We start from the raw sequence: 15,606 nt of genomic DNA on the forward strand, positions 1-15,606 counted from the left end.
AGCATGCCGTGAGTCGTGGATGTCATCACGCGGTGATGGGTTTTGAATTGGGTCAGTGATTTAACTGACACCACATGAAAAGAGCCAGCCGCGCGCCTGCGCATAGACGGGGGGCGGGGCCAGAAGACACTCAATGGACTGTGTGGTGACGGGTGATCAGGAGCCGGGTGCGGAGAGAGCGCGTGATACTATGGGCGGATCACCTCCCGGCCCCGCCTCCTTCGCTGTGTCAGGTGACTGTGTACAGTGGTAGGAGTTTGCTGTTGACGGTCAGTGCCCAGCTGTCAGCTGAGTTTTCATCCATCTAACGGGACGAACATTAGAGGATTCTCCCCAGTGAGCTTCGAGGAGTCAGAACACCTACTACGATTTTTCCCCTTACCTAGTCTCTGTAGAGTTTGATTTTTGTTTTTGCTGCTTCTCCCTCGAAGACACACGAACGTGCGACGACAATGGCGCTGAGCGACGCCGATGTGCAGAAACAGGTAAGGAAGGGTCTTGGTGACAATCCTGTTGGCAGGAGCTGCGGGAAAAAGGGAATGGGGAATCATTATCTTAAAACAATACTGCGTTTTAAATTATTAGTCCCCTCAAAATTGCATTGGGTTTGCGGGGAAAAAAAGCAGGCCAGTGTCTCTAAATAGCAAAGAGGCGAACGGAATGTTATAACCTCAAATCGTTTGTGTCCACAAATGGTTGGTTTTTAACCTGCGGGACGGTGAAGTTAAAGGGAGGAGTTAGAGACCCTTTTTCATATTAGTCTGATTCGTGTGTAAGACTTAAAATATGAATTGCCCTTTTTCTGATCTGCCATGCAAATAGACTTCCACTTTCTGCATGCACAGTGTTACGCAATTTCAGAAATGTTGTAAATTTTGTTAATCTGGTAACAATGATACTTTATGGTGTGCGAGTACCAGTAAATTAAACGAACATGTTAAAATAGTTATTCTTTGGATGCTGCTAAATTCACAGCACTTACTAGTATTATATAAAATGTCCATATTCGCTATCAACGTCATTCAGCCTGGAGCCTTCTGTATTTTTGAATAAAGTTAAAACATTTTATGTCTACTTGCAGGATTTCACTGCCATTTGTTTGTAGTCTCCTTTAAATTGAATAACTTGCCACACAAAATGGTGACTTATGTTGAGCCAAAGCTGAAATGTTTACTTTAAATTGAATTAAAAAGCTGTTATTTTCTAACTTGATTGAATGTTTAACCTTGTTGAATGCCATTTCCCATTTTCATTCACTTTGGCTAATTTAAGCCTTTAGAATGGGAAAATCTGAATTATTTTGAACTAGACATTTATTTCTATTAACATTTTAAATTTTTTTGCATATATTCCCACTTTACTTTGATTAGACCTAGTTTCCCTAGCTCTATTTTGACTTTAGCCAGATCCTAGTTGTCAGTAAGCAGAACTGTACGTTTATGTTGTTGAAATCTGGTTTCAGCTGGGCCACCTGGTTAGGAGGAGTTGAGATCTTGCCCATTCTAGTGTGGGAGGCAGTGCTACTCGTGCTAGGTTCCTGCAAAAATAGTCTCCATTTCCAGAAAGGAGGATGAATTTACTTTCTTCATTTTTTTCAGTGCATCCCAGATCTCATAACTTTATTGTTATAAACAAAAAGATGGTATTTACCTTAAACCTGTATACTTTTATTGATTTCTTTTGCCATTCAGAACAGGTTCTTTTTTAAACTGCCTTTACAAGTAATGAGACAATACAGGTCAGATGAGTTCAATTACTTAAGTATCATTTGTGTACAAATTGCTGTTAATACAATTAGAACATAACTTGGCGATAAATAGGAAATTCCTGTACGCACCCTAATTTCTGTCGGTAATAGACTTCATATTTAAATCCACTGTTGAATCTGTTTATTGCAACTCATCATGTTATTTACTTGCTAATTTTGTTTTTTCTGGTCAGAAATAATTGTAATCTGGTTCCATGAATGCCATTCACCTTCCAGTGCATTACCCAGTGGTCACTTCTGTGTAGGCAGAAATGGGTACTGCAGATGCTGGAGATTAGAGTGGTGCTGGAAAAGTTCAGCAGGTCAGGCAGCATCCGAGGAGCAGGAAGATCGACATTTCGGGAAAAAGCCCTTCATCAGGAATGAAGGTCACTTCAGTATGTGTGAGCTGTGATCAGTGTTAAAAGGCTGTCTGGTCTTGGGACTACTAAGCCTGACCCTTTCCTTTCCCAATATTACCTTGTGCACATCTAGGAGGCTTAGTTTTAGTTTTATTTTTGCTTGTTCTCTATTGTCTAGTTTCTTGCAGGATGAAGTTATTGATCCATTATGGTGAATTTTCTACTTTAAGTAGCAAGCAAGCTATCAACATAATGATTCTGGTGATGAGGCCTGTACAAGCAAACATGGTTGTGATATATTTTTTGCTGTTCACAGTAGACATATGGTTAAATGTGGGTGTAATATGGGTTATATCATTATTCCTTACAAGCATTTCCTTCGGTTCCGTGCAGTTTGATTTGACATCTTGGTTAGTGATTTCTTTCAATCCTACTGTACATTTGAGCTAATGCCACTTGGAAATTATTGACTTGCTGATAGTTTTAAATTCATTTTTGTTCTGTAGAATCCCACAAACAAATTTGTGGCTAAATCTTGACTGAATTAGTTAATCTGAAAGCAGTACTGGTACAGAGATGGTCAGACATTCATTGATCATCGATATCCTCGTAAGAGGCAAAGGACTTTTTGATAAACTAGAATATTTATACTAGAGGATTAGCATGAGGATATCAGTGTTACTTTGGACATTTTTAGAAAATCGAATATATTCACAATTACAAATTTATCCTCTACTGAAAACCATTTTATGTAGTTATCAAATTCATCCAACATGCAGGAGGTCCCTGATTTGGTACCAGGCAAAAACACTAATGTCCATCTATCTGTAATACATTTAGTAAACTTGTCAGTTCATTACTAGATGGATTTTCACTTTAAGAATAATGTACAGTATATTTTAGTGAACTGGAACTTGTAATGGGTGGGTAGAGATCAAAGTAGAAGTGCCAACTGATGCTAAACCAAGGAACATATCCATCATAAAAGCTCATTCAAAATATGACTGGAAATGAGATCTATGCAACTGTTTTCTTTTTGTTCTTCAGATCAAACACATGATGGCCTTCATTGAGCAAGAGGCCAATGAGAAAGCAGAAGAAATAGATGCAAAGGTGACTATTTAAAAAAGTTATCATTTTCACATTTCTTGTTTGCAAATGTGTGTACAAGAGTCTGTCAGACCTAAAATTCTGCAATACTTAAATTTTACCACAGAATTGATATTTTAGTCTATCTCGTTATTCCCATTTGGTAATCGCCCAGTCTACATTTTGTTATAAATGTAGTTGCTAAATAAGTGCTATAGAACAATCTGAAGTTTGCTACATGTCTCCACTGCATTCCCACAGACGAAAAACAAAATTTAAGTACAGTACTTCTATTTTTATCAGTTACTTGCTATCTTCACTGGTGGTTGATCCTAGTTAATAAATTCAGTAAGGTTAGTATATTTCTTAGTTGATGCTGAGTATTCTGAGAATTCACCGCAATAAGTAAACTAGACAGTTTTTTGTTTTGTGCCTCATGGCTCCACATTTCTTCTCTACCATTCCTTATTAGTGTTCAAAGCCTGATTAATTTGCCAAAGAATGAGAACTGAAACCGAAAAAGCTTCATGCAGCACAACTATAAGATGGTCCAAATAAGGAATGTGAATTAGTGATATACCTCCAGATATACACGCAATGGAAGATATGCAATCTGTCTTCTGTTGCTGCTTTGCATGGCTCCACTAAGCAACTGTCATCATATAGCAATGAATTTACAATACTGTACAACTGTTATAGTGCATATGAACTAGTAAGGTGAAAATTAGACTAATAAAACCAGTGTGAATTCACATTATTCTAGAAAATTTGAGTTTGCTTTAATTAAAAGTTTACCATGTCATTGGATTGCTATAAAAGTAGGCTGATTCAGTTCTTGGCTTGTTTACTTGATTTTCACTGCAGTAGTGCAATATCATGGTTGACCTGAATGACCCTCTGCAATGGTTCAGCAGGCTACTTCAGTTCAGCAGCCCAAAACCTCTTCTTTATTTGTAAGGTAATTTAGGGAGTGTGCAATAAATGCTGGCATTGTTGGTAGCTATAACATTCAGTGAATCATGTATATTATGATGTGGAGGTCAGTTTGCTCAGTTGGCTGGATTGCAGTAAAATGGTGTCAGCTGCATGGGTCCAATTCCTACATTGGCTGAGATTGCCATGAAGGACTCTTTGCAACCTCCCCGCTAGTGCGGCCCTCAGGTTAAACCATCACGAGTCATCTGTTTCTTATCGAAGAGCAGCTCTGTATTCCAATAGGACTACGAGTACTTTGCACTGTGATGTTAATAACACAATTCTCTATGTGGAGGCAGTAAAATAAAATATTAATGTAAGAGATTAAACTGTAATGTCTGAATTTTATAGCTTAATTTTATAGCTTGAATTTGCATTGTGACTGGCCAAAAGCAAATGGCCCTGTCAAAGTTACAGGGGTTTTCTTCTCCAAGAGCAGAGATGAATCAGACAGATCTATAACTCCTGGCAATTCCTAATTTGAAGAAACAAAAGTGAATAGTCTTCTGACAAGTGCCTACTGGAGAGTTCCAACAAGAATATGGATTGTAATCTGAATATGGGACCCTCATTTGCCTAGGATCTTTTAGAACATTTCTGCTGAGGTTAATCAATTTCTACGGATCTATAGACAATTCCTGCTGGTGTGGTTCTGCATCACATCATTGTGGTGCATTTAAACTGTTGGAGGTTTGTGCTGCAACTTTACATTTCTCTTACTGAAAGTACAGACCGCCTCACTTTAATTGGGCTATTTTTCTATATAGGGTGGAAACCATTTAAAGCTGAAAATGTGTTGCTGGAAAAGCGCAGCAGGTCAGGCAGCATCCAGGGAACAGGAGAATCAACGTTTCTCCCCCAAGTCCCTCCTCCAAGTCCCTCCTCCCTACCTTTTATCTTAGCCTGCTGGACACACTTTCCTCATTCCTGAAGAAAGGCTTATGCCCGAAACGTTGATTCTCCTGTTCCCTGGATGCTGCCTGACTTGCGCTTTTCCAGCAACACATTTTCAGCTCTGATCTCCAGCATCTGCAGACCTCACTTTCTCCTCAAAGATGGAAACCATTTAAACTCATTTTAGTTGAGTAACATTTTCTACCTGTGAAGAGGTTGCTGCAAATAGTTCTTTGACAGAAAACTTATTATGTAAATACTAACTATTTTAATGTGCAGTTCATGAGTAGCATTGTTTAAGGTGCACAGAGCAAACTCTGCAAGCTTGTTTGTGAATCTATAAAATCAGTCCTATTTTCTTGTGTTCATTTGATGCTGGAGTCATTGAAAGTCAATATGTTGGTTTTCAGGCAGAAGAGGAGTTTAACATTGAAAAGGGCCGCCTTGTACAGACACAGAGGTTAAAGATCATGGAATATTATGAAAAGAAGGAAAAGCAAATTGAGCAGCAGAAGAAAATGTAAGTAGCATGTAAATTCACATTTCAAATGTCTGTCATTTTCAAATTTTACTTGTAATGCTTCTTCGTTTATAACAAGATTTGTTCTGGTTATTTAAGTGTAGAAATTGTCGTTTTTTGTGTGAAATTTAAAATAGAACCATTTTTGATTTCTGAAAATATGTTCATTTATCTACAAACTGAATATTCCACTATATGCAGCTTGTTTAGGTTCTTAGCGTTGGGCGTACTGAAATCTTTCTTCACTTGAACTGACTTTTTTTGTTTACTTTCAGTCAAATGTCTAACTTGCAGAACCAGGCTAGATTGAAGGTCCTCAAAGCCAGAGATGATCTCATTTCGGTGAGTTTGCTAAGATCTTAAATGGACTAAAATACTGTGCCTTGGTAGCTTATGTTCTGGAAAAAGCATGCTTGCAATTTTTCCTGCCTGTAAAGTATGAATATATATTCATACCTTTTAGTAACTTAGTTTATCACAGCAATACTGTTTGAATTGCCTGTTAATCATAAAGCACAGTGTGACTTTATGGTCCTGATTAAGCCTTTTCCTTGTTTGTTGATGGCTAGTTTTCATGCAGGTTTCAGATTAACCTATGATTACCTCTTGCTAAAATTACTCTGGTGTATCAACTATCCATTGAACGGAAAGTAATGTTTTGTGCTACCTGAATGTAGATAGTGGCAAATTTTTGTGCATGCTGATCATCTTGCCTTTCCTCATCCAGGCATACTCCATGAGAATAAATTTAATGACAGCAATATTTATTTTTAACCAAACTATGGTTTGGAGAGTCCCAATTTCAGTTCTTCCTTTGTACTGATTTGGTGCAACAGATTTGGTGTACTGATTTCCCTTGGTTTTGAACTATGGAAAGTGAAATACTGAAAGTTTCTTTTGGCAATCAATCAGTAACCAAAGTTTGAATTGGGTTTCTGCTTGGGTTCGCTGATGTTCACTGAACAACTATTCCAGCAAAAGTCAGTGGCACACATGTAAATAAGAATTTTTTTCAATAAAATACTGCAACAAGGAGAAATTTCTTGAAGGATTAAGTATCTTTGGGATTCTCTACCCAAAAAAAGTGAATGCTGTGATATAGAATATTTTGAAGATTTGAAATTGATGTACGATTGTTTGCTAAGGTGGATGAGGATAACATGAGATCTGTTGATCTTTTCTGAACTTATCTAATTGTGGAGATGGTTCAAAAGGGTGTAAGGTCTATTACTGCTCCTGTTTGAGTTCTTAGGACAGAATAATTGTGATCATAACACAGGGTTCCTATCCATTTATAGAGTCAGATGTATAGCATGGAAACAGACCCTTCAGTCCAACCCGTCTACGACGACCAGATATCCCAACCCAATCTAGTCCCACCTGCCAGCACCTGGCCCATATCCCTCCAAACCCTTCCTATTCATATACTCATCCAAATGCCTCTTAAATATTGCAATTGTCCAGCCTCCACCACTTCCTCTGGCAGCTCATTCCATACACGTACCACCCTCTGCGTGAAAACGTTGCCCCTTAGGTCTCTTTTATATCTTTCCCCTCTTACCCTAAACCTATGCCTTCTAGTTCTGGACTCCGTGACCCCAGGGAAAAGACTTTGTCTATTTACCCTATCCATTCCCCTCCTAATTTTGTAAACCTGTATAAGGTCACCCCTCAGCCTTCGCTCCAGTGAAAACAGCCCCAGCCTGTTCAGCCTCTCAATACAGCTCAAATCCTCCAACCCTGGCAACGTCCTTATAGGTCTTTTCTGAAGCCTTTCAAGTTTCTGAACATCTTTCCAATAGGAAGGAGACCAGAATTGCACACAATATTCCAACAGTGGCCTAACTGATGTCCTGTACAGCTGCAACATGACCTCCCAACTCCTGTACTCAATACTCTGACCAATAAAAGGAAGCAGACCAAACTCCTCCTTCACTATCCTCTCTACCTGTGACTCCACTTTCAAGGAGCTATGAACCTGCACTCCAAGGTCTCTTTGTTCAGCAACACCAAAGAAAAAGGGAAAATATTCTCTACTCCCAGGCCAACTGTGACGAGTGGAGTATTTTTATTCAGAAGAAGAATTAATTTCCCATCCGAATAAATCACTTTTTAATAAAAGTGAACATTATTTTTCCTTTTAAAAAACAAAGAATCGATGCCCCATCCGTAAGAGATTGGGGTGGGGTGGGGTACTGGATTAAAAATGAGTGGACTTAGGAGTCTGCATCATTTTATTACCTATTTGTGATATCTGTGGGCTGTCAGTTGTTGCTTGTTCTCCAGCATGACTTGATCTTTGTAGTTAGTGATTTTACTTTGTTTCCAGGATCTGTTGAATGAAGCTAGGCAGAGACTAGGCAGAGGGGCAAAAGATCCTACAAGATACCAAACACTTCTGGATGGACTGATACTGCAGGTAAGGTAGAGATAATATTGTAAATATGCTGAATGACTGTTTCTGATCTCAACTGCAGTGAATGTACAGTTCCCACTCCCATGTAGATATTGGTTAGTATTGATACTAGATTCCATGTTGAAACCTTCTTCTTCCCTTGGATGCTCTTGTTGAGGTAGGAAATGGGCAGGGTGCTGATTGTTTCACACTTTGCCCAGTGTGAGTTTGCCATATCCTTTGTGAAATTGTCAGTTGGCAAAACCAGTTTCTTAGAAGGCAGAAACAAGTAGCCAGTCAAAAGTTGTAGAACTTGTTAAAAGCCTTATTAATGTCGTGACTTGCCTTGTACTTAAAAGGCCATGGCACGGTAGGCTACAGACCAAGTACAATTAAATGATTAAATAAAAAAGCAGGTTAAAAAAATCCTCAGCCAGCATCTTGCAAACCCATGACCATTTCCATCTAGAAAGAGACGGGCAGCAGAAAAATGGGAATCACACCATATTTCAGGTTCCCCTCCAAGCCATTCACCACATTGAATTGGAAATATATGGCTGTTCCTTCACTGTGGCTGATTAAACCTCTTTTAATGTTCTCCCTAACGACATTGTGGGTCAATCCTTTTTCTTTCTCCCCTTTAGGGCTTTTACCAACTGCTGGAACCTATGGTGATTATTCGATGTCGCAAGCAAGACACTGCTGTAGTTAAGGTAATGGATTTTTAGTTCCAGACTACCGTTCCAAATTTATTTTTTTTATGTGAACTTGGAATGGTTTTGTGCAAGTATTTTTTCCTAATATCCCACTTAGAATCATACCTGTTGTATGAAGTGAAGGTGGGTGTGCACACAGGGCATGCAATGGCCAGAGTTAAAAAGAAAGATTAGCTTATTGTCCACTCAGCCTCACTTGGCTGAAAAATGGCAAAGCTAAAGAGTACGAAGTATGGGTTTGCCACTCTGAAAATGGGAATTGGTTAGTATGGTCCCTTAATTCAAATGTGCTGCTGTAGTGGCCACATGACTGAACAGCTCCTCTGAGTACAGAATATTGGATATAACTTTGTTTTACAACAGAATAAAATATTTTCTTAGTAACTAGTCTATTTTTGATGTAGAATGTTCCTTTTTTTTCTCTCTCTCCCCGCGTCAATCCCTCAAAAGACTCTCTTTTAGAATGTTTGACAGCAAGATTCACCATGACCTAGAATTCTTTTTAAATTTGCCATTCCACTGTTAAAATTCTGAGAGGCTGAGTATCTCGATGTATGTTAACTTCTGATTCACTGGATGATGTGATGGGTGATCATACCTTTTTGGTTTTAGAAGGCCTTGTACATGTTTCTCCTCTTGTCTCTTGATTCAAAATAAATTTCTAATGTGCATATCGCATGCTTTTTTAAGCTTCATTTCTTCCTCTCTCCTTGAAAGCAGTTAAGAAAGTAATCTGACTAAATTTATCAATTAGACTGTTGTTCATGGTGAAATTTTTGCATATTGAATCTCTAATAATACTTTGATAAATAAGGAACTGTTTTTATCAAATGGACCATTATACAAACTATAAAGCATTTGTACAGCAAAACTTAGAATGTGTTCACTCACTTTAACTGCTGCTCAAGCAGTGATTAAACGAGTACCTTTTTGCTTTGGAAGTTCATTTTAAAAGCCTTCAGATATTGTAGGTAGGATTATATTCTTGTATAATGACATTTCATATTTTAAAATTAACCTTTTAATGCATAAAACACTTCTGGGTGGTTTTTTTTAATATTCTGGCTTTTTCTGTGATGTTAATAAATGCTGAATGGTTATTATTACTCTGAAACTTAACTCCTTCAGAAATCCATGTGTAAAATAACATGAAATCCTGTAATTGTTAGCAGTTAGTCTTAGGTGCTCGCATGGTGTGTATTGTAGAGGCTTGGAGGTGTGATTTACTGAAAACTTTCAATTTGACATTTGTTCTTGATGTAAGCACCCTAAGAAAATCATACTTTGTCGAATGACAAGTACAACATACTATCTTAGTAATTACGGCTAAACACAGTAAATGGATTTGGACTTGGATAAATAGGTATTGGGAATTATTAAATTTCTCTTCCATTAAACATTTTCCAAGTTTTGGATCAAATTGGAAGTGATCATTTATTTTTCTATCATGTTAAATTGCCAAACTCCAATTGAATGGATTTGGTAGTTTTAGCAAACCAGGAAGTTGTGTGAATACTTGAACATGATTGATTCCTCTCCTGCTTGTTGGTATTGCTGATGCTGCATGCAACATTAGTCATTTAATGCCAGATTTTAAATTGCTTATGGGATGAGGTAAACCACACCGGAGATTGCAAGATTTTCCAGGGCTACTTTTGTCAATCAGAGAGGACTCTTGCTATTCAGCAAAATCTAGCCCATTATAACTTCCAATGTTCAATATTTTGTCATGTCATGAAACAATTTGTGTAATCATGTCTGACTGTAATGAAGAAGCTGTATGTAATGTTACCTCAACTTTAGAACATTATTTCCTCTGACCATGAACAATGCCATAAATCTGTTTCTGTATCTTCACCTTTTAAATTCCTAATAGGCCTCCATCAACAAGAATGTTCCCATTTACAAGAACAGTGTAAATAAAGATATTGATGTTCACATTGACCAGGAAAATTTTCTGCCTGAAGACATGTAAGCATCTACAGCTTTTTTTGTTTTGGAGACACTTGGGTTCAGTTCACTTCCTTCCATTTTGAGGGTAGTATTTTTAAGTGAATCATTGAGTTAACAAAAATGTGAGTTAGTCTAACCTTGTGATTTCAATCCACTGGCAGTTCTGATAATCTAACACATTAATATTCCAGACATCTATTTTCACGTTTTGAAGTAGATTCATATAATTCCCAAAATTTCAAGTCTGTCTTTATAAATTATCATAAGTTCAGCTGCCCAATGTCGGCCATTTTAATCTGTTGGATTCATAATCTTGAATTGGCAAGATACAAGTTGTATTCCTACACTTGAATATCATTTGGGCTTTCAGATGAGATGCTGCTCAGCAGCAGAGTACTCCATTGCTAAAAGTGGTCAGCCTATTTCTACTTGTACAGCAAGGTTGATGTACCAACAGCTGAAAGTCTAATATCCAGTTAGAATGTAGTCATGTGTGAAGTACTGAGCATGCTTCTTTAAACCAGAAAAGCCTTATGATTTTTGTAATTTTTTTTATCCTTAAAGACTGCAGTAATTTCCTGATAACAGATGTTGGGCTAATTGATGCCTGTCACAGATGTAAATCATTATATGGACATGTACCTTCTGCTTTTGCTCACTGACTCGTTATGAACTGCAGGGAAAGTTGATCTTGCTGGAACCATTCATGAATTGTTTCTTTTCTCTTCACAGTGCTGGAGGTGTTGAAATGTATGATTGTACAGGAAAAATAAAAGTTTCCAATACCTTGGAGAGTAGGTTGGACCTCATTGCACAGCAGGTAAGGAAAGTGTCGTGAAGTTCTGAAATTTAAGTGTTTAGTTTGGTAATACAATATGCAATTGAAACAAGTTGTTGATCTCGTTCTTCCCTTTTGTGTAGTATTTACAAAATTGTCATTTTTGAGTGCCTTTTTGGTTCAGTAGACTAACAAACTGTGGTAAACCACACAAAATAGCTTGTTCTTTGTCAACATGTATCTCTCAAAATTGAAGTGAAACACAACGACCCTCATTCCCTGATCTGAAACAAAGGCAGCCAGAGTTTCTACTTCAGTCAAACAAGTAACACTTTCACTGACTCAAACTGAGTTTGTATATGATCCTGAAGTTCTGAGATTTCTTAACACTTGGATTGAAACAAGACTGCTTATTGGATAATAAATGTAAAGGAATAGGGAATGTAAGCTTGCTGAATTCCTGGTTTGACTGAATTGCCACTGAGCAACTTATTTCTGATGGCACTTTCGAAGATCTGTGCTGGTTTTGTATTTCTGTTGTAATGAGATAACTACTAAAGCTAATGTTTCGTCTGTCTTTCAGATGATGCCAAAGATCAGAGTGGCTTTGTTTGGTCCCAATCAAAACCGGAAGTTCTTGGACTAAATTCTGTGCTTTAGACCTATTGTATCCTAACACACTATAATAAAAAGATGTAAAAGTTACAGACATAATTTAAAAAAAAAATCCATTGTACTTGCTGTTCTGTGGTGTTGTATCTAAACTATGTTTGAAACTAATTTCATTTGGTTGTTTCTGTATATAACTAAGGGAAATTGCCAAAGGCATTGGGAGATCACTGGGCTTATTGAGGAACTCCAGATTGTTCAAGTCAGTTGGGTTTTTTTTTTGTATAAACATTTTTCTTCCCAAATGTGATCAAAGCTTTAGGTTTTTTTTTGTAGCACAAGTATCAATCATTGCAGCACACAGGTGATTTCCCAAAATATAGAACAAGTGAAATATAAAGAAAATATTAATTCTAGTGTTGCTGATAAGTCAGTCCTGTACTATTTAATTGCATTGTGTTTTCAGGTACTGTATGTGTATATATGGTTCTGAAATAAACATCTTTTGCTGGATCTTGTATCTTTGCAATCATGAAATAACTAAATTTGATTTATGTTTTCAATTTAAATGTTTTTAACTTTACGCAATGTTAATTTTAATCTATATGTTATGGTAATGGTAACCTTGGGCATTAAAAGAATAATGACATACCTGTAAATGCTTTAAGTTGGCGTTCAGTGTATGCTTTTGCCTTTTTGACATTTGCATTCTTTAGTGATATGTCTTTGAATTTCTCCACCTTTTACAGTATGTTCAGCTTGAGTTGTTTCTAAACTTTGAGCTATTGCCTATTTGTTGTACTGTGGTTTTTTAAAAAAAAACCAACAATCATCATCTTATATGAAAAGACATTATTTTAATTTTTGCAGGCCACTTTCAGCACATAGCTGGTCCTTGTTTTACATTACATTGTCTTAATACTGTATCACTTTGCTTGAACATAGTTTTATTTATAGGACTTGCTTCTTCACATTGCACTGACATTTCAAGATTGTGTTATCGCCTATTAGTTATCTGATATCCTGGACCCAGTTTCGTGTTGTAATGGGGAATTCTGAAGAATCTTAGACCAGAATTCTTGTGAAAGGAGACTGGGCCTTACCTCAGCATTGCCTCCCTTTTGGATCCGCTTTCCTTCTTTCCTGCCCTACTCTCTTTCAGCTGTTCCCTTCTGGTTGCTATTCTGAACTTGCTCTAGCAGCAGAAGTTGGCCAATGCAGGTGCTGCTGCTCAGTTGCATTATTACCGTCACCCATCATTTACTGCCGCTCGATGGAACTAAGTCAATCTAAAGATTATAGAAATTTAAGAATTGGAAACTTTTAAATTCATCTATGGACGTATGGCGCACTCTCATTTGCAGGGTAAGTGAGTTTGGAGTCCATAATTCTCTTCTTTTCAACTTGCACCTCTTTCTGGGTGGAAAGTATCAAAGAATCTAACTGTGGCTTAACCCTGGTTCTTATAGGCATCAGTGAGTTCATTTCTGGAAGAATTCAGTCAAATGTCAATTTTGAGGAGTTTCATGGAATGTTTTCCTTTGTGAGCCCTTGTGACTATTCCCACATACTTTTAATGCTGCTCACTTCCTGCACCTCGTCTCCATAGTGCTGCTTTAGCACAACCTTGCCCCCAAAATTAGCGAAATGCTTAGTTAGTGTCAGAACCTTCCAGTATTTGTTCTGTGAATGTCCTATTTAAACTGCAGCTAGGTCTGAAATAGCCATCAAGTCAGTGGTCTCTAATGTCTTATGAAACAAGCTGCAAAGACCTGGTGGCACATTGTCAATATTGCACACTGCACCTTTTTTTTCATTCAATGGATCTTTCCTCAAACTATTAAGCCTTCCTACCACTTGCAATTCCAACTTACTTGGAATAACTCATTATTATACCTGTCAATGGACTAACCATCATTTCCCTTGATTGTTCAGTGTTGCCAGACATGACAGCTGTCTTCACTAAAAAGACAGCTGTTTTGAGTGTTCATGTAGATGTAAAGCTAACAAATTGAGGAAAGAACCCTAAGAGGCACTTTTTCCTGATGCATGAGACTGGTGCTTTTTGCTGTGTAAAGCAATTTGGCAGCAGTTTTACAATGAGAGGTGTGGTTGAGCTCTGTTGTTGAACTGCATGACAAGTTGCTGTGATATGGTGAGATTTTTTTATTGTCAATGCCAACCTTTGGACAGCAGATACTGGTGATCACCGTGCACAGAGCATGTTGTGGTGTTTGGGACATGCTGACCAAGAGAGCCCTGCAGAAGATACCAGAAAGTGTGCCTGGAAAGTACTAGCTCAGATTTTCATGTTTGAAATTGTCACTAATTTCTGTCCACTGCCTGGGGAAAATAGCAACGTGCACGTACCTAAGGCACAATTGGGTAATTAGATGTCAATACATGAAAATAAATCCCTCATTCACTAGCACAATTCTTATCTGTCAAAAGCTGGGGTGGAAAACCGGGCTTTTTCATCTCAACATCAAAACTTGTTTTTGTGATCTCCCACTGTCCATGTCAGTCAGGGGCTGGGAAAAATTGGCCTTCTGTTCCACTTGAGTCCTATTTTAGTGATTTTTCAGAAATGCAGCTACAATTTTAAGTGAAATTACTTTTTTTCTGGTTTGTTCAAAGTTGACTTAAATTCTGGCTGGTTTTGTTTTGGAAAATGGGCTGAAGAAATCTTGCATTCTGTGTGATCAGGAGGCAATGTTGAATGGGAGTAGCTCTGGAGAAACAAAGCTATATAGTCTCTCAGTGCAGGATAGATGATGACGTCTGAGGAACCAGCAACCATTTCCATACTGGCTCCTTCGATATTGTGTCCAGTAAGTAGCCTTGATTAGTCACTGCTTTGTATGTAGACTACTGTAAAGGATCGAATTGCAACAGTTTGTACTACTGTGGAAAACAGGTTTATGTTGCTGATGGTTGCTTAAAAAAACACTGATAAAAGACGTGTCACAACTGAAAACAAATAACACAGTAGTCCTGAATTTTTCATCTAGTCCATACACTAAGTCACAATAAAGAGGTAAATGTTTCTTTAGACTTAAATGGAAGAATCCAAGTTCGAATGTGATGTATTTTCCTACAATCCAGAAATGATACCTCACTGTAGTAACAACCCAAAATCTGAACAATAGTTCAGAGTAAGGAATGTATTGGGGATTACTTGCTGAGGTTGCAAACCTTGACATATAGTTAATTATTTTACAAGTTGAAATTGTATTAAATGTTGTGCTTGCAATATCCTCTGATATATTTTGGCTATGACAATAATCAAAAGACTACATTAAAAATGCCATTCTTCTAACTATGACCTCCTGTTCATACCCCTTTTTTTCAATTCCTAAACTGACTGACTGTTTTTGGATTTTAAACTAGTGGCATATGGTTTGGTCTATTTACATGAAGGGGTTTAATAAATTTAACTGGTTCAATCTTGTCAGAACTGTGATTTTAAACCAATATGTCTCTCAGTAGATGACAGAAGGCCTCCTGAAATATTAAAGTTTGCTTATATTGTGCCATTTACAAGAGAGGAAAACCATACTAAACCATT

At 37.5% G+C, this 15,606-nt stretch overlaps 1 protein-coding gene across 1 annotated transcript; it reads left to right on the forward strand.

Moving 5' to 3' along the window:
- The first annotated feature begins 239 nt into the window (after positions 1–239).
- Positions 240–12,583, forward strand: LOC122559640 (V-type proton ATPase subunit E 1-like). Its single transcript, XM_043709447.2, has 9 exons — positions 240–485; positions 3,157–3,222; positions 5,478–5,587; positions 5,863–5,929; positions 7,917–8,006; positions 8,627–8,695; positions 10,575–10,669; positions 11,384–11,471; positions 12,013–12,583. The coding sequence occupies exons 1-9, from the start codon at positions 453–455 to the stop codon at positions 12,073–12,075; spliced, it is 681 nt and encodes a 226-aa protein (XP_043565382.1). The 5' UTR covers positions 240–452; the 3' UTR covers positions 12,076–12,583.
- The last annotated feature ends 3,023 nt before the right edge of the window (positions 12,584–15,606 follow it).

This window comes from Chiloscyllium plagiosum, unplaced genomic scaffold (genome assembly GCF_037043375.1).
Source record: "Chiloscyllium plagiosum isolate Xiang-an unplaced genomic scaffold, Cpla_swu_hap1 HiC_scaffold_19, whole genome shotgun sequence".
In the NCBI taxonomy this organism is placed as follows: Eukaryota; Metazoa; Chordata; class Chondrichthyes; order Orectolobiformes; family Hemiscylliidae; genus Chiloscyllium; species Chiloscyllium plagiosum.

What these genes read in the sequence shown, in the direction of transcription:
- LOC122559640 (XM_043709447.2), top strand. Translation starts at nt 453, where the DNA reads ATGGCGCTGAGCGACGCCGATGTGCAGAAACAG. An exon ending in TGGATGGACTGATACTGCAG is followed by an intron (nt 8,007 to 8,626) that starts GTAAGGTAGAGA and finishes TCTCCCCTTTAG; the next exon opens with GGCTTTTACCAACTGCTGGA. An exon ending in AATTTTCTGCCTGAAGACAT is followed by an intron (nt 10,670 to 11,383) that starts GTAAGCATCTAC and finishes TTCTCTTCACAG; the next exon opens with TGCTGGAGGTGTTGAAATGT.